The 20,701-nt window shown below is 41.2% G+C and overlaps 2 protein-coding genes across 2 annotated transcripts; both read right to left on the bottom strand.

Annotated features, from left to right (window-relative positions):
- Positions 1 to 347: 347 nt before the first annotated feature.
- Positions 348 to 10,408, bottom strand: LOC146654285 (uncharacterized; the record flags this gene model as incomplete). The annotated part of the gene is made up of 13 exons (XM_085429310.1): positions 348 to 435; positions 513 to 656; positions 734 to 937; positions 1,075 to 1,219; positions 1,310 to 1,416; positions 1,519 to 1,681; positions 4,477 to 4,576; positions 4,658 to 4,863; positions 5,132 to 5,209; positions 5,311 to 5,384; positions 5,492 to 5,527; positions 5,610 to 5,890; positions 10,312 to 10,408. Coding segments are annotated over 11 exons (1,362 nt in total), but the record flags the coding sequence as incomplete, so codon positions are not given.
- Positions 10,409 to 13,431: 3,023 nt separating this feature from the next.
- On the bottom strand, positions 13,432 to 17,389 carry LOC146654284 (extracellular calcium-sensing receptor-like). The gene is made up of 9 exons (XM_085429309.1): positions 17,280 to 17,389; positions 16,761 to 17,055; positions 16,524 to 16,610; positions 16,046 to 16,315; positions 15,618 to 15,824; positions 15,259 to 15,534; positions 14,666 to 14,893; positions 14,447 to 14,570; positions 13,432 to 14,360 (listed from the first exon to the last, which is right to left on the bottom strand). Exons 1-9 carry the CDS (start codon positions 17,387 to 17,389, stop codon positions 13,432 to 13,434), a joined length of 2,526 nt encoding a protein of 841 aa, XP_085285435.1.
- Between the last annotated feature and the right edge of the window lie 3,312 nt (positions 17,390 to 20,701).

Raw genomic sequence — 20,701 nt, 5'->3', positions numbered from 1 at the left:
CCATTTGTTTTTACTGCAGGTCCTGTACTTGGATGCAGCAACTAACAACAGGGCAAAAACTGCATTGATTTGAAGCATGAAATACCTGAAATCCAAATTCAAATGTATTTACAGAGTAGAACGACTTTGGCGTGATGTCTGGATTGCAGTCACTAGCAAGTACCATGATATTCTTCACTCACTCGAGGAGGATAGTAGTATCCTATAGTATTGTGTATATGTATATATACACAATACTATAGGTGTCATGAACCGAAGTTCAGCGCACAAGCTGGACCTAGAAGCAGAGCCAACACACACAGGAGTACGAGAAAATAAACTTTATTTTAACTGAAGGTGTCCCGGGAGGGTAGAAGGAAAACGCGTGAAACTAGAGAAACCAAGGGACCGGGAGATGAGTCGCGCAGGAACGCCGAAAACGGGACTGTGAGAAGGCTGCAACAGAAAAAGGAAAAGCATTATTGGGGCACGGGGAAATAGCAGCATACATGGGGGAAGAGTATGAGTCTTACGGTGACAGCGGGGCCGTGGGAGCCGGAGGGAGGGTCCGCGGGGGAGCTCCAGGAAAGTCGAGGTGGCGAGTACTGAAGGCGATCCAAATTCCAGACGGGCAGGAGGACAGGCAGGTGGCTCAAAAAAACACGCCGAGTTGTTATCTGAGTGCACAGGACAGAATTAGCGCTAGTTCAGACAGATGAGTTTTCACAATCGCTTTCCCGCAGGTGTACGTTACCGCTGTGAGACGACTACGGACTGGCGTGGAGCAGCAGGCTGGGCTGGATCAAATAGTCCACCTGATGATCGCCTGGGATGGGGTGCAGGTGTGGAGTTAACAGCCACGCCCGTGGGCGTGGGCATCCCATCAGCTCCTCGGACGCCGGGCCGCGGACCATGACAATAGGTATATACAGCTCATCATAATGAAATCAGCATCTGGCTGTAAATAAGGAAATAAAGTAGGTTATATTTTAGATATATTGTTCATTCAAAACTAATAAATAAATACAGGATAACTACAATACAGATAAGTGGACTGTCTTTGGATCAGACTGAAGCTGCTATGTTAATACTTACTTTGAGGATTTTCCCAGGAACAAACAAACTGTGGCAAGCTTCAGGATTTACAGCCATCAGGTTCACAAGACCATACAGTTCCATGCCCTTTCGGAGCTGCTGTAGCTTTGGAATCAGTCTTGTTGTAGAGTGTAAGACAATGGCACTTAAAAAAAACAAACAAAAAAAACAAAATGAAAAACTAGTTGGGGATGGGGGGGTGGGTTAATGATCTCTCTGATTTTTTCTCTCTTACCGGATCATGCTTTCCTTACTATCCATCTTTATCTGGTTTGTGTATCCACAGTTGACAATTTCATCAGCCCACATCATCAGAGACTGTATGTCTGCTGCATCTTCAACCTGGAAATGTATAATGTGAAAGAGGAAATACAGAAGGTTAAAAGTGTTTAAAAACACCATACTCATAATATATCATGTGCCAGAGCTAAACCAGGTGCTCACTTTGCGGATGAGCAGGGAAGATTCCACATCTGCAACATCCTCCTTAGACAGACAGCTGAACTCAACCTCTCCTGAGCAGAGGAAATTGTAGCACCATTCTTTGAAAAAGGCAGGAGATGGGCCTCCTTGGGCGAGGCTGACTACAATTATTTCACCAACAGTTCTGTGTAGACAAATGATTATAATTCATTTTCAGGTAACATTTACAAAAATATCGGATGCGTATTAAATGTAATACACAAAGCTCGTATGGACTGCGGACTATAACGGACTATAAACGACCAGCTTCTTCAATGATGAATGCCGATGCTTCACTGGCTGATGAGCTGAACACGTTTTATGCTCGCTTCGACGCCGCAGCAATTAAAACAACAAACGGCAGCGCGCGCTCGGAGTGCACCAGTGAAGAAAATGCATTCGTCATCACAGAGCATGCCGTGAGGAACACCTTCAGGAGGGTGAACACCAGGAAGGCAGCAGGACCAGATACAATCCCTGGCCGGGTCCTTAGAACCTGCGCTGATCAACTAGCACCGGTGTTCACGGAGATCTTCAACCTCTCCCTGGCCCAAGCTGTGGTTCCCACGTGCTTCAAACGGTCCATTATTGTCCCTGTTCCAAAGAAACAACAGCCCGCTTGCCACAATGACTACCGTCCAGTAGCACTGACTTCAATTGTGATGAAGTGTTTTGAAAGACTGATGAGAGATCACATCACTTCTTCACTTCCTCCCACCATCGACTCACTTCAGTTTGCTTACCGGACTAATCGTTCCACAGACGATGCCATATCTCACCTGCTCCACACATCCCTGAGTCACCTGGACACTGGCAGAGGGAATTATGTTAGGATGCTGTTCGTGGACTACAGTTCAGCATTCAACACAATAATTCCCTCTAAGCTTTTCACCAAGTTGACGGATCTAGGACTCAGCTCATCACTGTGTCAGTGGATCCTCAACTTCCTCACAGACAGACCCCAATCAGTGAGGGTAGGAAAACAAGTCTCCCCCTCCATCTCACTCAGCACTGGAGTGCCTCAGGGCTGTGTTTTAAGCCCCCTGCTGTACTCACTGTACACTTATGACTGTGTAGCTACATCCGACACCACCTCCATTGTCAAGTTTGCTGACGACACTGCTGTTGTGGGCCTGATCTCCGACAACATCGAGACGGCCTACCTGGAGGAGATTAGGAACCTGGAGACCTGGTGCCAGGAGAATAACCTCCTCCTAAACATCAGCAAGACTAAGGAGCTGATCGTGGACTTCACTACAAAGCAGGCGAGGAATTACAAACCCCTCATCATCAGTGGCACGCCAGTGGAGAGAGTGGACAGTTTCCGATACCTGGGTGTCCACATCACTCAGGACCTGTCATGGTCCTGTCACATCAACACCCTGGTTAAGAAAGCCCGTCAGCGTCTCTTCTTCCTCAGAAGACTTAGAGACTTCCATCTGCCACTGAAGGTGCTCAAGAACTTCTACTCCTGCACCATCGAGAGCGTCCTGACGTCAAACATCTGCACCTGGTTTGGGAACAGCACCAAGCAGGACAGACGAGATCTGCAAAGGGTGGTGCATCAGAGCTCCCTGACCTGCTGTCCATCTACACCAAGCGGTGCAAGTCCAAAGCTAGGAAGATTATGATGGACCTCTCCCATCCCAACAATGGACTCTTCTCACTGTTGAGGTCTGGGAAGCGCTTCCGCTCCCTTAACCCTTTACAGCCGATCGGAGCGGGCACGCTCTGTTTTGCGTAACTATTTTTAAATCCCGGTAGCTCTGCAACCAAGTAAGCTAGCGCAATAATTTTTTTTGCATATGAAACTGGAGGAGTTGTACTTACAGCAACAAAAACATGATATTCCAGAAACACGCTTCGCCGATCCATCAGCTGTTTGTAACACTTCCTACGTCCATCAGCGCGAACTATCACATGACCGCATGACCTGCCCGAAACCGGAAGTGACGTCATTTTGCGGAAATGTAGTTTTTTACGATCGGGGCCTTATGAGCTTGTGTTTTACTTGTTATGTGTTTTAAAAAGTTATGTTTGACTTTATGACTTTCTGTGTCGTTTCTGGGATGCTTAAGACTCATATTGCACTGCTGGAAATAGTTTATTTTGATGCATATGCTGTTATTTTGCAAATTTGCACTATAATATTTATTTTCGTTTTTCCTGCAGTATATAAAAATTGGTGTATTTCAAAAATAAAACTATGAAGACACTCAAAATAAATTTCCTGTGGTGGGAAACTAGTTTGTGTAACTTTTTTGTATTTACAGTTTTGAGGGATAAGCCTCTTAAATTTCTCTAACTAGAAATATATGTTAAAAAAACAAAAACGATTTTCAATTTTTTTGTAGTTTATTGCACTTTTTTGCAATTTATGTAATTACTATGCACCTAATGCAGACATATTATTAAAGTTTGGGCTATAATGGTTGTATTGATGTATAGCAACTTGAAATGCTCCCAAAAATGGCACCACAGCATGTAAAAATATAATATAAGCTCTGGCGAACTTGGTTCTATGGTAGGTCTTAAAGGGTTAAGGCTAAAACAGAGAGAATGAAGAGGAGCTTCTTCCCCCAGGCTATTCGGGGCCTGAACCAGGTGTAGGACTGGACTCTCCCAAACACGTCACTATAAGACTGGACTCTCACACACGTCACCACACGCACCACCACACATTTCCTATAATCCTATAATTCCTATAATTTATAATCCTTATCTTTATAATCTCTTCTGCTATTTGCACATTCTTTACTGTAAATTCCTAAGTTAATTTGTAAATTTTTGTAGTAAATTGTAAATATTGTAAAACTTTTCTTCTGTCATTTAATGGTCGGGCATTGTACAGCTACAAGCATTTCACCCCCATGTCATACTGTGTATGGTTGTGTGTGTGTGACAAATAAAATTTGAATTTGAATTTGAATTTGAACCAACCTGAAGTTTTCAATATCAAGATCGGTCAGAGAATACTTGGGGTTTTTGCCCTTGTTCTCAGGTCCTTCAAAGAATCTGCTTTCAATACCTGAAATCATGTCTTTCATACAAAAAATATCCGCATTTTTAAGTTATACATTATTTATTGACACTAGGACAAAACAGGTAATAGGCAACTCACCACTCAAAAACTCTTTCCTAAGTGCTCCTGTATCCTCGCCTGCCTCTCCAATGAAAACCACCCTAAGAACACTGGTGGGAGATGCAGCTTTTTTTCTCTGCCACTGGAGAATGCCTCTGTCTGGAAGGTCTTCTCTGTCCACACACAACTTAAATTCTGTTGTGGTGTCGACTTGTTGTTCAAGGCAACGCAATACATCTTCCACGCTTAACAAAAACAGGGTAGAAAACATCCTAAGTTCTCAAAGAAAAATAATCATCTTTAGATTAAAAGAGGCTACCACGCTAAACGTGATTAGAAATTATTGCAGCATGTTCTGTGAAACAACCTTTAACAATAATTTAAAGTAGTCTGATCATAAAATGTTTTATATGAAATTAAACCCCAGTTATTGTGTAAAAGATCTTACACATAATTTTAACAAATGGTTCTGCGCAATAGTGTGTATATGAACTATAATAGAGCAAAAAGTACCTGTCTGTTGTGCGTACTGAAGTTTGAGCTGGTGTCCCTGTAGTTTGGTCATTTTCTTCAGGCACCATGCATTGAAAGCTGTTGACGAAACAAAGTTAAAAAAAAAAAAAAAAACTACATATGTTTGCGTGGACTGTTACTGATTAACATTTTTTCATAAACGGCTGAAAAAAGATTACCTATCCCCACACAGACTCGCATGGACTGTGATCTCATCTTCAGGAAAATCCTTAGTGCATATTGGACAAATAACCTACAATTTCAAAAAAGGGGTACATGTTATGCATAGTGGGAAAAAGATCATTACCGATACAAAATTCATTGTAGTTACTATGGTTTTTAGTAATGTGCTAGGTTTACCTTGCATTTGCTTTTCACAATGCATAACTCCGATTCCTGCAGAATCAAAAAACAGTAATTGTGATACTATATTATTTAATCAAAATTGCTCATTTTGATTTCATCAAAATTGTCTCACCTCATCATCAGTCTCATCAGGAGAGAATTTTCCTTTGCACGTATTGATGTGTACTGCAAGCATCTGCAGAGGCATAACTTCATTACACTGGTAACATATCTTCTTTGGCATCTTTGAAAAGTGCTGTGAGTCGGGAGGTAGAGGAGATGTGTCTAATGTTTCCTGAAGAGGTACTATGTAAAAAGTGGATTTGCCACCTCCTGACACAGCTTTCAGTGTTTTGACAGAATATCCTTCTGTTTCAGGTGGGATTACAGTGAGCTTTCGTCGACCACCGCCACCTTTATTGACAGAAAAATAGCATAAACAATCAAGCAGCAAAAGTATCAACCAGGGGCGGAGCGTGGGGGTGGCTTACTGGGCTTAAGCCCGGGTTGTTTTGTCAGAAGCCCGGGGTCTTTTGGAGTGTAATTTTTTCATAGTTAGATGCCTGGCTGACAACTGTATAAAACAAAAAGTGCAAGCAATATTCGAAGCACATAGTGCACACTGTGGGAATTTACGACTGTGCGTGAATCCCCCCTGATGTCTGTGAAGGTTCTCAGTCATCCAGGTCATCGTAGTCAAAGGAGCTTGCAAAGAAAAGTGTCTGGACTTGTTTAAGTTGCTTGAAGACGTTTCACCTCTCATCCGAGAAGCTTCTTCAGTTCTAAGGTCAAATGGTGGAGAGTCCCAGATATAAACCTAGTGGGAGTGACCCCCCACAGAGGGACAAAAGGACCCCCTGATGATCCTCTAATCGCCTGAGCCAAGGTGGGAAACTGGGCGTGGGTCCCAATCAGCCAGAGTTTCGGGTGTGTTCATTGTGGGGCCAGGTTTCACAATGGACACACCCGAAACTCTGGCTGATTGGGACCCACGCCCAGTTTCCCACCTTGGCTCAGGCGATTAGAGGATCATCAGGGGGTCCTTTTGTCCCTCTGTGGGGGGTCACTCCCACTAGGTTTATATCTGGGACTCTCCACCATTTGACCTTAGAACTGAAGAAGCTTCTCGGATGAGAGGTGAAACATCTTCAAGCAACTTAAAGAAGTCCAGACGCTTTTCTTTGCAAGCTCCTTTGACAATCCCCCCTGATATTGGTATGATCCGAGCTCAGGCACTAAGCGACTGAGCGAGGGGGCGGGGCAGCTGCTGCCTGTGAGTGCGCTGTTGGAGAAACGGAGCCAGCCATACTTTTTTTTTTTTAAACATTTTCTGTTTTTTTAATAAAATGGAAGTATTTCTTGCAACCAGAAACACTAAAACTCTTACACATATAAAATTTTTTTTTTTTTTTTTTGTCTCCCGTTTGGATCTTTAGCCATCAGAATTGTTGTCTTAAGGCCGAGAAAGATGCCAAGCGGATTTATTTTACCAAGTGGATCATCATGGCCTTGCCATATTGGTCCATTTGATTGACCTTTATTATAATTATGAATTTATTTTATTTTCAGTTGCTACAAACGGGACAGACATGACTGGGGGATAGGACAGGGAGAAAGAATGAAAGAAAGAGAGGGAGAGAAAGAAAACCAAAGGGGAGAAGAGACGGTGAGAAGGGGGGGAAGAAAGAAAAAAACAAACAAACAAAAAAACAAAACACCTGGGTCACCTGTATGGAGAAAAAAAACAGAAGAGAAAGCAAACAACAAAGAGCAACATAATAAAAAAAAACAGCACCATCACAATAAACTAGCTAGCAGTAGATATCAGTAGATACTAAATAATAAACGATATTGTGCAGCACGCAAGATAGACAGCGCACAATATGCTTTGAGGCAGCAGCCAAGAAAGCTGTAGTGCGCGTCTGTGAATACCCATGTGTACACCTGTGTGCATACCTGTGTGGATCAGCATGCTTGCATTCCAAAGGTTTCTCCATGTAACGATCTGCTAGGGAGTGTGGGGAGCCATAGCCCCGTCCACCAGGGTATGAAGCAGGTATGGAGGAGATCAAAACTCCAGACATCCAGAGGCCCCCAGAACACAAGAGACCAAGGAAGACCAACAGAGGGGCAGCCGCGCCACTGTCCCAGTAAGAGCTGAGAAGAGCCCCAGATGAGGGCTCACTCAGCAGCCGCGGAGCAGAAGCCAGGGGGAGTTGCAGTGACGCGCCCGTGAGCTCCGCCGGCCGCCAGCTGTGCCTGAGTGACCGAGCCCCAGGCCGAGAGGCCGGGGGCACCCCACCTCCGAAGTGGCCCGAGCGAGCCCCAGGCTCCAGGCCCCGATAAGCGGCCGCCAAGGAGTGAGCCGGTGTGTACCTGGACGCCCACCCCCGGACACAAAGAACCACCAACGCACCGATGTCTGAGGGAGTCCGCCACTGGCAGGGGAAGTGGTGGTGGGTGGAGATAGGCCTCCAAACCTTGGAGGGCCTGAGATGTCCCCAGAGAGGTGGCGTCTGATACCCAACCTGACATATAGACACAGACATACAGGCACACACAGACACAAACATCCATTCCCACCCTCATGCTCTCATATGCACTTACTCCACACTCAACCAACGTGGAGACAGACATGAAGAGACGCTGTACACACGATCACACTCCCCAAGCGTACTCTACGAACCGGGTCTAGGTACCCTTGCCCCTGGAGGGGGGAACTGCACCCAGACCCAGGTGGTGTTCCCCTTTTCCCTGCGGTGGGGCGAGGCAGACCGCCCCGACTCCGCAGCAGCAGGGAGGCCCCACACTCCAGACCGCAGTCGGACGGCCAACTCCTCCTAGCCCCCCCGCTCCAGCAGGCCGCAGAGAATGGGGGTGAGAGAAGACTCCAAACCTCCCTCCACCCGCTCATTGTAGTGTTGATGCATGTGTGTTCTAAGGTGCAATTAAAACCCAGGAGGGCATGGAGCTACCTGCCAGAGAGCAGCAGGTAAGCGCATGGTCCCTCCTGCTAGCCCTCAATGTCTACGTGTATTTAAAATTGAGAGGTGGGCAATGACGCCAGGGGTGAGGTGTAGCCAGCCATACTAAGGAGAGCTTAAGTTTGACCAGGTACCAAAGCAAATCATTCGTACCGTAAAAATAATGTAAATATGACGGTGAATCACGAAAGATTGATATCAAACTGATCACTTGACCAATATTACGTTACTTGCTCTTCAACTGAATCAACAAATGGCGAAATGAAAAGCCGAACAAATGCTATTTTTTTTAGAGAGTCTTAGCTTAGGTGTGTTTATTTCATATTTTCAGTTGTTACCCTCCCCGACTAAATCGGTTTCAGTTATGTACTGAAATATAAGAATGGACATTAGAGGCTTCTTTCAAAGAAAAAACTCAGGTAAATGTTATTTTATATATTATGCTTTGTATGTTGTTCAGTATATTTCTATGCAAAACAAGAGGGATTTCAGTACACAGCAGGATATTCACATTTGTAACCAGATATTTACATATACTTTAGTTTGCCTTTAGACAACAATTCTGATGGCAAAAGAGCCAAACGGGACAGGCAAAAAAGAAAGAAAAAAAAAACATACACTTTAGGGAGAAAACATAAAACATTTTTACTGTACAACATCAATTTAGAGTAAACTTTTGTTTTAGATAAATATTGAAATATATTTTGAATTAGTTAAATGTCAGAATAAAGAGAGACAGAGCTGTCTATTTTTTATCACTTTGATCAAAATTAGGAGTACATATACACTAAGTTTATTGTTAATTAATAAGAAACTCCAGATGATTCCATTCTGAGCTGAAGAAGCTCCTAATAGGTTAGTAGAGTCCATGTGAGTAAATTGGTGGCACACCTGTGGATGCATATAAGGCAAAACACAGAGCCTGTTTCTGTGACATGGGAAAATCCAGAGATGTCAACCAAAACACCAGGAACAGAACTGTGGAGCTCCATAAGTGTGGCTCAGTTTGAATACAATTTGGTGCCATTTGCAATTAAGAAATACAGATAGTTTCTCTCTTTACTCTTAAAGTTAACAAATGTGTTTTTTATATTTATCAATCTAAAAAAATAAACATTTAGTCTGATTTGATGTTACAATTAAAAAAGTGTTTGTGTTTTGATCTGAAGAGTATGTAAATATCTGGTTTTCCCCTGTATATTTGATGATTGTCAGCACAAAGAGGGAGAGAGAGGAGAATGAGGACAGAACAGAGATGAACAAGAGCAGGTGAGACACACATGTTAGTCAAATGGTTGTTTACCAAAAGTATCACCGTATCATAGGTCCTCATGTATCTCGTACCTAGTGTTTCTTTTTAGGTTTGCTATTTTTCAAATTCTACATTTATTAAGTTATGCAGGCTTGTTTGCACAACAAGGCTAAATAATTATATCAACTTTTCTCAATCTAAATAGTGTACTTTGGTAGAATTAAAAAAACAAGTGTAGTGCAGGTCTATGATGATTTTTAGTGCTAGTATCATCTAGTTCTGATTCTGGTTCTGTCTTGGTTAAATCCCAAGTAGTCTTGATTTTGAACTGTTGTAGTCCTGTTTTAATTCTGGATCAGTTCTGGGTCTGGTTGAATTGGGGTTTAGTCCTCGTGTCTTGATACAGCCCTGACCTTGTTCTGCCTTGCTGCTTAATTAAAAAACTAGTTTAAGGTGTCCTGCACATGTGGTGCAAAGGTTTCTTCCAGAAGTCTAGAAATCTTAGTTAAAAACACAGTTAAGCAGAATGGAACACTAAATGGACTGTGGCATATGATTCAGGCTAAATGCGTCTGCCAATGACTGATTTTAATACTGACGACACAAACTTACCTCTGCATGGTCACCATCTTCTGGAAGAGACACTGTTTGTCTCCCCATGCCAGCTTGTAGGAGTTCAAGCTCTTCAGCTGGCAAAGGTGTGTAAGGATGTAATTTTTGATTTTTGACAGCAAATAAAAACTGAGGCCTGTGGTCTTACTGCCTGCCTTAACACGCTGCTTAGTAGATGTTAAACATCACTTTTTACCACGGCTCAAGTGTGATTTGAAATATCCTGGAAATGATCTGTGTGATGAAAATGCATGAGTTTAAAAAATGCAGTGTTGCATAACATAAGGGTTATTGTTTAATAAAGTTATTAAATATGACATCAGTCCTTAATAGCACATTTTAATTTAAAAATCAATGTTGATAAATCCACAAACCAAATAACTTTAACAGAAAAGATTGCAAAAAGTTAAAAAAAAACCCCAAAAAAACCCCACACAAAACAAGCAAAAACCTTGTCATCTCTTGCTGGATAGTCAGATTTCTAGGCTCCGGCTGCCCACTCTCTGTTGGCCTCCCTGAAGGATTTGTGGATATGTTGTTAAGCAGCAAAGACACCAGATTTCTTACTGCTGACTCAACTGCACCATTACCCTAAAAAGCATGATTAGGATACACTGCCTCAGTAAGACAACTACGCTGGTAATTACCCATAAGGCTAGCTTAAACTCTACAGCTGCATCTGTAACTACAATTTCACAGCATATTAAACAGAAAGGACAGCAAATTACAAAATTCAGAAAAAATTTTTTTTAACTCACCCGATACTGTGGTGTAGTATTATTGGAGCCATTGTTTGATTCTGCCATCTCTTCTGTTAGGTTTTGTATTGTTCATTGTCATTTATGCTTAGAAATATTTAACCATATATGCTTAGAGGTGTATAATCATTTGTAGATTGAAAGAATGTCTCATCCTAGGAGGTCTGTAACAACTCTGTGTAGCATGAAGAGGGGAATGCGTTCACTCCTCTCTAGAGTGTTCTGGCATAGATCACACACCTCCTAGGAGAGGCCGTATCTTCTCTTGCTGATATATGGTTTAGCAAACACACGTATATCTGTTTAAGTATAAGAGCCTTTTGTTCAGATGGACCCGCTAGACTCTTCACAGGGTCACATCTTGACCTCACACAAATCACACACACACACATACACAGTATTCTTTGTTCACATGTATACCTATGTAAGATGTTATATGTTAATGACCCTATGCATATTCATGTAACCACAATAAAAGGAGTGCTATGGGGGACCTGGCTGAGAGTCTGACGGAGGTCAAGTGGTGGAACGACGCTTGGCTCCAGCCAGGTCTCCCTCATGCATGAGTAAACATGAAGAACCTTGCCTACTTGTGTCTTGCTTTGCAGTGTAATTATATTGTCTTCAACGTTCCAGCGAATAGGTTCAAGCTACAGACCTATCATCTTCTTTAGCTGCAGAGTAAATCAAAAATCCCTCTATCTGCAAGAAGCGAGGCTGAGTGGACAGTGTTTCTGGTGTCCGGAAGGCAATAGCTAGCGAGCTGATTGGAGACCGTAAGAGCCAATCAGAATTTTTGAAACCAAGTCTGTGATTGGTTGGTTTTGTGGCACACTTATAACGGTGTACAGAGAGTTGAGCGTACGAAGCAGAGAATGTTGTGAAACTGAGCGAGAGGGGGTGCTATTGTGTGTATATATGGATAAGCGCAAACACTGAAATACGTTTTTTGCACGCAGCAATGAATTTTGTTCACTCAAATTCAGCTTTTGTACGCTCAAAATAAATTTCTCCTCAAAATGCAACACTTGCACCTGTTGCACCTGCAATTTTTTTTTACGTGCCCTCAATTTTTTTTTCGTGCGCTCAGAATAGTGGCACAAAAATAACGCCATACATCACCGCCATCTGCCATGGACTACCCTGTCTGCTCTGTCTCCGCCATCTAGACCATTGGGTCCTGCCTCATCCCAGCCAGAGGCCTCGGGTTTCAGGTTTCATGTTCTCACATGTCACATTCTGTGTACCTAGTGTTTAGTGTTTAGGTTTTCCCATTTTAGTTTTTGTTAGTTTAATCTTAGTCTCTCTTTATTTTGTATTTTGTGCAGTCGAAAATAAAAGTCTTGCTTTACGGTCCAGTTCCGTCTCCATTGTCTGCATGTGGGTCCACGCTTTCTGCACTCCACCTGGTCTGCCATCCCAGACCTGACAATTAGTTTATAATTCTTAAATCTTAATCCTAAATCCTTAGTTATTTAATAATTTATATCATGAAAGATAAAGATTCCTTTATTGTAGCTGTAGTTGGGCATTGTACATTGAAATTGGAGCAGACTTTATGTTTCAGCAGAGCTTATGTTTTAGCAAATTAGTATACACACTGTAATGATGGTTAAAGGTTATTTTACTGTGTTAGAAAAAAATGGTAAATGGCCTGCATTTGTATAGCGCTTTACTCAGTCCCTAAGGACCCCAAAGCGCTTTACACTACATTCAGTCATTCACACACTGGCAATGGCAAGCTACATTGTAGCCACAGCTGCCCTGGGGTGCACTGACAGAGGCGAGGCTGCTGGACACTGGCACCACCAGGCCCTCTGACCACCACCAGTAGGCAAACGTGGGGTTAGCATCTTGCCCAAGGATATTTGACATGCAGCCAGGAGGCAGCCTGGGATCGAACCACTGACCTTTTGATTAGTGGCTGACCTGGTCTGCCACCTGAGCTACAGCCACCCCAGGTTAGGTTGGCTATCTCTGTGCACTGTTGTTGTTTCTTTAAGATACATGTTTGGTTGTGATGCAGGAAGAAGTGAGTTAGTGTGTGCGGGAAGGGGAGGGGGGGTTCTTGTTGTTGTTGTCTAAAGCTGGAGGGAGTTGAGCTATACCTATAATGAACATTACAGGCCTCTCTCATCTTTTTAAGTGGGAGAACTTGCACAATTGGTGGCTGACTAAATACGGTTTTGCCCCACTATATGTTTCTCAGTGAACATCAGTTCCAGAAAGACCAAATACCCTGGAATATAACATAACAGTATGAAACCATATTTATTGCTTTGTTCATTTAGACAATGTATTTTTTTTAGTTGCGTATAAGCTTAAATAAAAAAAAAATCTGGACGTTTTCTACTGTATATGAAAAATCTGTGTTCCATTGCGGCGAGCCATTATAGCTTTCTTTGTGTTCAACTCTGGTCTCAACAGGATTATGTAACATTTGGGTCCAAACAATGTGACCAAGAGTCCAAAACTTGAGGCCAAGATGGCAAATACCTCCACTGCATCTGCATAATTTCCTGGTGAGCTGATATAAACAGGAACAAAGGCCACCCACACAGTACAGAAGATCAGCATGCTGAATGTGATGAGTTTGGCCTCATTAAAACTATCAGGGAGATTCCTCACCAGGAATGCAATTAGAAAACTGAGGAAAGCTAGCATCCCAATATAGCCCAATAACACTGCAAAACCAACAGTTGACCCAACTGCACACTCATAAATGATTTTATCATTGTGGTATTGGGTGTTTTTATGTGGAGTTGGAGAGGAAGAAACAAGCCAGGTAGTGCAGATGGCTGCTTGAATAGCTGTAAGAAACAGAACTGTTCCTCTCTGCTGCATAGCACCAAACCACTTCAGACTGGTTCCCCCTCCTGGCTTGGAGGCTTTGAACACAGCCAGAACTACCATGGTTTTTACCAGGATGCATGAGACACACAGCACAAAGCTGATCCCAAATGCTGCATGCCTGAGTTGGCATGTCCATAGCCTAGGTCGTCCAATGAACAGCAGTGAACAAAGGAAACACAACTTGAGTGACAGCAATAGCTGAAAACTAAGTTCTGAATTGTTGGCACGTATTATAGGTGTTCTGCGATGGTAGAAAAAGATTCCTAGAACAATAACACATATAAATGTTCCCAGCAGTGAAATTGCTGTCAAGCAAATACCCAGAGGCTCATGGTAGGAGAGGAACTCTGTCTTCTTGGGAACACAGTGATCACGCTGGGGGTTTGACCAAAAATCCTCTGGACAATTGGTGCACTCCAAGGAATCTACAAAAAGGGGGAAGATGGTATCATACATACTATGTTTAATATGAATCTAATTAAATATGCAGCGGTAAAAGATAAAAACTCACTGCTCTTGTTAGTGGTTTTTCCCTCAGAACAAGGGATGCAGTCAAAACAGCATTTGGGTTCCTCCTTCTTTCTCACCATGTGGGTACCAGGAGGACAGCTCTCACTACATACCGATCGAGGTGGCTATAGGATGAAATTAAATATTACCTGCCAGAATTACATATATTATGTAATACATATATGTGCCAAAATATAAAAGTCTAAAAACCATATCTAACCTTTTTGGATTCAAAGTTCCAGAAGATTTTGTCTTCATCAAGTATGAGTTCTTCACCTTTGAAAGCAGACCTCTTAACCTCACCCACAGTTTGAATTTTAATGTTTCCATCAGGGAGCCACAACCAGTTCATCACATCATAAATTGGCACCACATCACCATTCTCATCAAATGACACTTGATCACCAAATGGAGTGGTAAAATTGACCATTTCCAAATAATAAATAAGCTGTTAAAAAGGGATTTATAATAAATAAATTATTTTTCATAGTGCAAACAGTGGCACCTGGTATTAAATAATCAAATATAACATTAAATTGGATTTATACAAACATATAAAATTATTACAATCTAACTCAAAATCAAAGATCGCACATCACTAATACTGCTGTATATGCCTACTGGTTTATGATCTCTCAGATCTAAATATATTAACCATTACTCCAGTTCAGAAGGATGAAAACATCTTTTTAGCTCATTCAAACTTTTTCATGGTTTGTCTTTCGTATTTACTCTACTGTGTGCATTCTGTTCTGAAAGTAATTATAGGGCAAAAGATCTTCTCATTTAATGGAGTGCAATTTGATATCAAACCTGCCACGGTTCCAATGTTTGCAATGTGGCACAGCTGTGGCCACGGAAAGGTCCTCTTCCTGGCTTGCACCGTAACATGTCATCAAGGGAATATGCTAAAGCATATACAGCTTTGTACACATTGTATTCTGGCCGGAGGTTGGAAATATCCAAAAACTCAGAGTCCACATGGTCCAGATCTTCCTCTCCAGTGCATAATGTACCTCTACCTTCTACCCATCCTGTTGGAGCTGGTGCAAATCTGCACTTAAATGTGAATTCCCAAAACTGATTCACCTGAAATTTATTGAAAATTATTTTTACAAATAATAAAAATATATACATCTTGGACATATGATAAGAAAGAGTTCAGCTCTCACCATGCTATTTCCATAGCTGTTATTGTGATGTAGGTCAGGACGTATTTGTAAGAGGAATTCCCTGAGCCCTGGTATTTCTCCTCGACGAATTGCAATGCCCAGTGTTCCACCCAGATATGGCATGAGCTGAGGTGTTTGGAGCACAGTAGCTTCTGTCCAGGCTTCACTGGCCATCCACTGTAGGCCAGTTAGATTTTGCCTCACTACCTGTGCATTGTATTATACAAAATCTGTAATGTGATATTGTAGCTCAAAACTACTTTAGTGACATAATATTACAGTAGATGCAGTAGATGCTCATGATGCAAATTAATTCTACATGACTAGTTTTTACTACACATTCACACAGACATATAAAACATGTTTTGCACAGTCTAATGATTTTTATTCTTGCAACTAGTAATAATTAAATTGTTTTAAACCCAAACCTCTTCCATAAGGTTTACTATGCGACTATGATGTGCAAAGACAATGACAACTCGAGCTGAGGACATTTTCATCACATTCACAATCCTCCTGAGTTCATCCATGTCTTTGTCCCAGGGTAAAATCTCGAAGTAAGCCAGGCATCCTTCACCCGACAGACTGAGATCAGATTGCAAAGATCTGGCTGCGTGAAGTCCGTAATCATCATCACTGACAAGAAGACCTGCCCAAGTCCAGCCAAAGTGTTTTAGAATCTGAATCATAGCACGTACCTATGTAAATACAAATTAAAGGGTGAGCGCAAAGACAAACAAATCTTTCATACCAGTATTTGCAGATCAACTTCCACAGCACACAGGTAGAATTTTTTAGTTTTTTACATCATTATACATTCTGTTAAAAAACAGGTATTTTATTCCTGAAAATACTTCTGTTGTTGCATTAATAATTTAGTGACAAATGTGAAATTGTGCTCCTGACCTGGAAAGCATCACTTGGTATTGTTCTAAAGAAGGATGGATACTTTTGACGGTCAGTTAGGCAGGAACAAGTGGCAAAATAACTCACCTGTGAAAAATACACATTATGTATAAATATCCAAAGTCTGTACTCCTTTATTATTTTTATCATGTTAGCTCTATTATTAAGTGGCTTTATATTTGCTATGAAATCAAAATAATACAAGGTATCTATTACAAGATTAAGAAGACCACTTACCATGGGTACTCTGTACAAACCTAAGACGTTGGAAATGGCAATAGAATGTGTAGAGGAAGAATCACCCACAATCCCTATGACTGGAAGATTTCCAGTACATCTATTATCTAATATAATGTTTTCCTCTTGACCACTGGCTAATGACAATGCTGCACGGAATCCAATTCCAAGTGTGACACAGTTATCATAAAGAGTATATCCAAGAGTGACATTTGGCAGCAGGTTGGAGTTTCTGTTGATCTCATCAATAGCAAAGGCCATGGTTTGTGCCTGCCTAAATCCTAGTTCATAAAAACTAACAAAGAAAAATACAACAGTATACTTGGAAAACATGTTACACAAATACTGTTATAAACCACAATTAAAGGGATTTTTAATGACAAAAAAAATACAAAGAAGATGTTTCATTCCAGACAAGGCATTTTTTCAAATGTATTAATGCAGAGAGTACTAGATATAAGATGCATATCAATAATAGATTTTCGCTTTCGTTTTCACTTTTTTCCCTGACATACTTACCCATGGCAAGTAGGCTGTTGTGGCTGTGAGGTAAAAGACAGGTCAGCAACGCTTGAAAAAAAGTGGACTTGAAACAGTCCACCCAGAATGACATCTCCACTCTTGTGCATGCCATTTAGATGAAATTGTCTCTGTAACTGACAGGAGGAGGGAAACAGAGAAGAGGCTACAGCAGAAGAAAAATAGGAATACAGCAAAATGAATAAGAGCAAGTTGGTTTGTAATAATGACCACATGACAGCTTTCTGACTTTCTGAGTCTAGTCGTCAGGTTTTATTGTTTTGCCATTCCCTTTTATTGACATGCTGTGTTGACTAATCTTGCATACCACCCATAAGGGAAAAACAAGGAGCAGTGGCAGGACCTAAAGGACATGTCATTTGAGATTACGTTTGTATGCAGGTAGACCTCGATAACACTGCAAGTTAATTAGTTATCAACAAGGACTCAGCTCTTTTGTGTGTTTTTGTTTTGTTAATTTAAATTTTATATTTTTTAGTCAATATAAAGGAAGAATTAATAGTCTTGTGGTTGATCCAACGTGGCAAGTAAGTAAATAAAATGTTATTTAATAGCACCTTTCAAAATAAATCTCACAAAATGCTTCACAATTAATTCCAGAACATGAAAAGAAAAGTTAACCAAATGCAAGTCTTAAAAAAGAGACCACCAAATTCAGAGATCTTCATCTTAGACAGGGACAGCCCAGAGTCTAGAGGTTTCAAAAGCTCTTTGTCCTTTAGTTTTCAGCTTCTTATGATGTCTAGCCAGCAGATCCTGCTTTAAGAGTTAGCAAATGCGGCAAGGAGACCAAGATCTTCCATTACCAGCACAAAACAAACTTCAGCTATTTCTTTATGTAAGTGGTTGGATGACAGCCTTAAAATAAGTAGGACCTTGACCAGAGACCAGTTATGTTTTAATTATAGTCAGCACATGGACACATATAGACCGAAAGAGATTTTTGGACAGAGATGTGTTAAACATCAAGCGAGCAGAAGGATGCTTTCACTGAGTCAACTAATTTAACCAGCTCAGTTTAAGAAACAGATAAAAAAAAATTAATATAACATGTCAAACTGGAGCAGGAACAGCCAACAAAGATGCTAAAGGAAAAACATTTTTTCTTTAGCATCAAACATCACTGATTTTTTTCTGCTTATAAAGAAACAAGAATATCTTAATGTTCATTTTAACACACTGAGACAGCAGGTAGCACAGGGGTAACAATATCAGTAATTCTGTCAAGTAAGACCTTACGATTACCCTTAATCTTTGTAACAAGGTTTGAATAATAGACAGCTGTGGCATTTCTAACTGAATTGTTGAAAGAAAAAAAAATAAAAAATAAAAAATAAAGATCAGGAGATAAATATGTAAATAACTTTTCCTTCACAAATGCTCAACTCTTTGATAAGAACACTTTAATCAGTGAATACTGTCATTTATTCTTTTTTTGGCCTGTCCTGTCCTGCACTGTAGGAATCAGAATTACTGTCTGATGGCAAAGAAAAATGCCCAACCGATTTACTTTCCTAAGTGGATCATTACAGCTTTTTCCATACTGGTCCACTTGATTGTCATAGTTTCTTTATTATTTCTTTCTTTATTTTATTTTATTTTTTACGTTTAAGTAAAGGCCCCCAGCCCCAGATGGCAAACAGAGAACAGGGGTGTGAAGACCCCATAACTCATTCTACCTGCTCATATGTGGTGTTCCAGTGTGCTGTTCTAAAGTGCATTTAAAATATGGGAAGGGCATGGTACCAATGACTCTCTGCCAGATAGCAGCTGGTGTCAGCACGGCCCCTTCAGAGCCCTCAACGTCTACATGTATTTAAAATTGAGAAGTGGGCACCGGTACCAGAGATGAGGTGGGAGGAGGGAGGCAACTGGGGATGGGGAGAGAAGGACATGTCTACCCAGAGTTAGGACCAAGAAGCAGAGTTGCAGTCTTACACGCCTCTCTGCAGCTTCTCTCCTCCTGTCACCCCCCCAAAACTCCAGAGACTGTGTCAGTTCCCAATCGGACAATAAACAAACTTAAAACCAGCAAAAAACAACTTTAACTAACTACTACGACTTAAAAAATCACAAAGAAAGAACAATTCACTATCCAAATCTATACCAAAGAGTAAAAAAGTGAAATTAAACATTAGGTCTCTCACTTCCAAGTCTCTGTTAGTACATGAGTTAATAATTGATCAACAAATTGATTTACTCTGCCTTACAGAAACCTTGCTACAGCAGGATGATTATGTTAGTTTAAATGAATCAACACCCCTGAGTCATACTAACTATCAGAATTCTCAAAGCACAGGCCGAGGGTCGGTGTAGCAGCAACTTTTCACACCAGCCTATTAATCAACCAAACCATGAGGTTGTTCAGAATGCTGTTGCAAGGCTTCTGACCAAGTCTTCCAGTTACTCGCATGTCATACTCCTGCTGATCCAGCTTGACATTTGGAGCTCCGCATGGACAAGCACCAACATACGTCAGAGATCTTTTACATCCATACATCCCCAGCAGGTCCCTGAGGCCATGTGATCACGGCTTGCTGGTTGTCCATCATACTAGGCTGAAAAGTGACAGAGCTTTAGTAACAGTGGCCCCCAAATTCTGGAACTCTCTGCCTTTGAGCTTGAGATCTGTGGACTCAGTGGTGTCTTTAAAAAAAAAACACTAAAAACTAGGGATGGGACTTTAACTCATTAATTGCATGTATTAATTTAAAAAAAAAAATGCATTAAAAAAAAGCATTTAATTGCACTTTGGATTCCAAGCAAAGGAGAACTTTTGTTAATGCACGATTTCCTTGTATACCGATTGCACTGATTTACACATCATCGCTACAAAGAATCAGAAGAAAGCGCATTACTAGGACTTATCGGAGGCAATTTTCATTTCAAAAGACTACCTGAGCAAAGCCTCGATAAAAGTGTTGTTTTGTGCAAACTGTGAAAAAAGGAGTTTGCATACCACCAAAGCACTTCAACCTTATGGTGCCATCTTAATGCAAAACATGTTGCAGTGAGCACAAAAACTGTGGGAGCTTTTAGCTCTAACACCAATCACCAAGTACCAACAAAAGGTGTCGGCATCCCAAACTTGATGAAATGACTGGCTTACGGACCAAAATTAGTAAGTCAACATCGGACAACTTACAAATTCTCTTGCAAAATTGATTGCTCTGGACTGTAGACCACTATCAGTGGTAGAAGATAGGGGGTTAAAAAATGTCCTACAATTAGCGTCAGGTGATCCAACTTTCCAAAGACTATTTCAAGTAAAATTCAACAGCTTTATGACACTGAAAAGCAAGAACATTTCTTTCATCACAGACAGCCCTGCTACTATGGATTAACTACACAAAGAGCAAACAAGACTGGGGCAACAGAAAGAGCCACTCATACAGGATGTT

The sequence above is a fragment of the Rhamphochromis longiceps genome, linkage group LG14 (genome assembly GCF_057381845.1).
Source record: "Rhamphochromis longiceps isolate RC_006_pf linkage group LG14, R_longiceps_female_GT1.1, whole genome shotgun sequence".
Classification (NCBI taxonomy): Eukaryota; Metazoa; Chordata; class Actinopteri; order Cichliformes; family Cichlidae; genus Rhamphochromis; species Rhamphochromis longiceps.
The sequence above is the reverse complement of the archived record's forward strand: the minus strand, read 5'-3'. Positions and strand labels throughout refer to the sequence as shown.

Coding starts and splice junctions, on each gene's coding strand:
- LOC146654284 (XM_085429309.1), bottom strand. CDS start 17,389: ATGCACAAGAGTGGAGATGTCATTCTGGGTGGACTGTTTCAAGTCCAC. Junction 16,611..16,760: donor GTTTGTACAGAGTACCCATG/GTAAGTGGTCTT, acceptor TATTTTTCACAG/GTGAGTTATTTTGCCACTTG. Junction 14,361..14,446: donor AAAAACCACTAACAAGAGCA/GTGAGTTTTTAT, acceptor CCCTTTTTGTAG/ATTCCTTGGAGTGCACCAAT.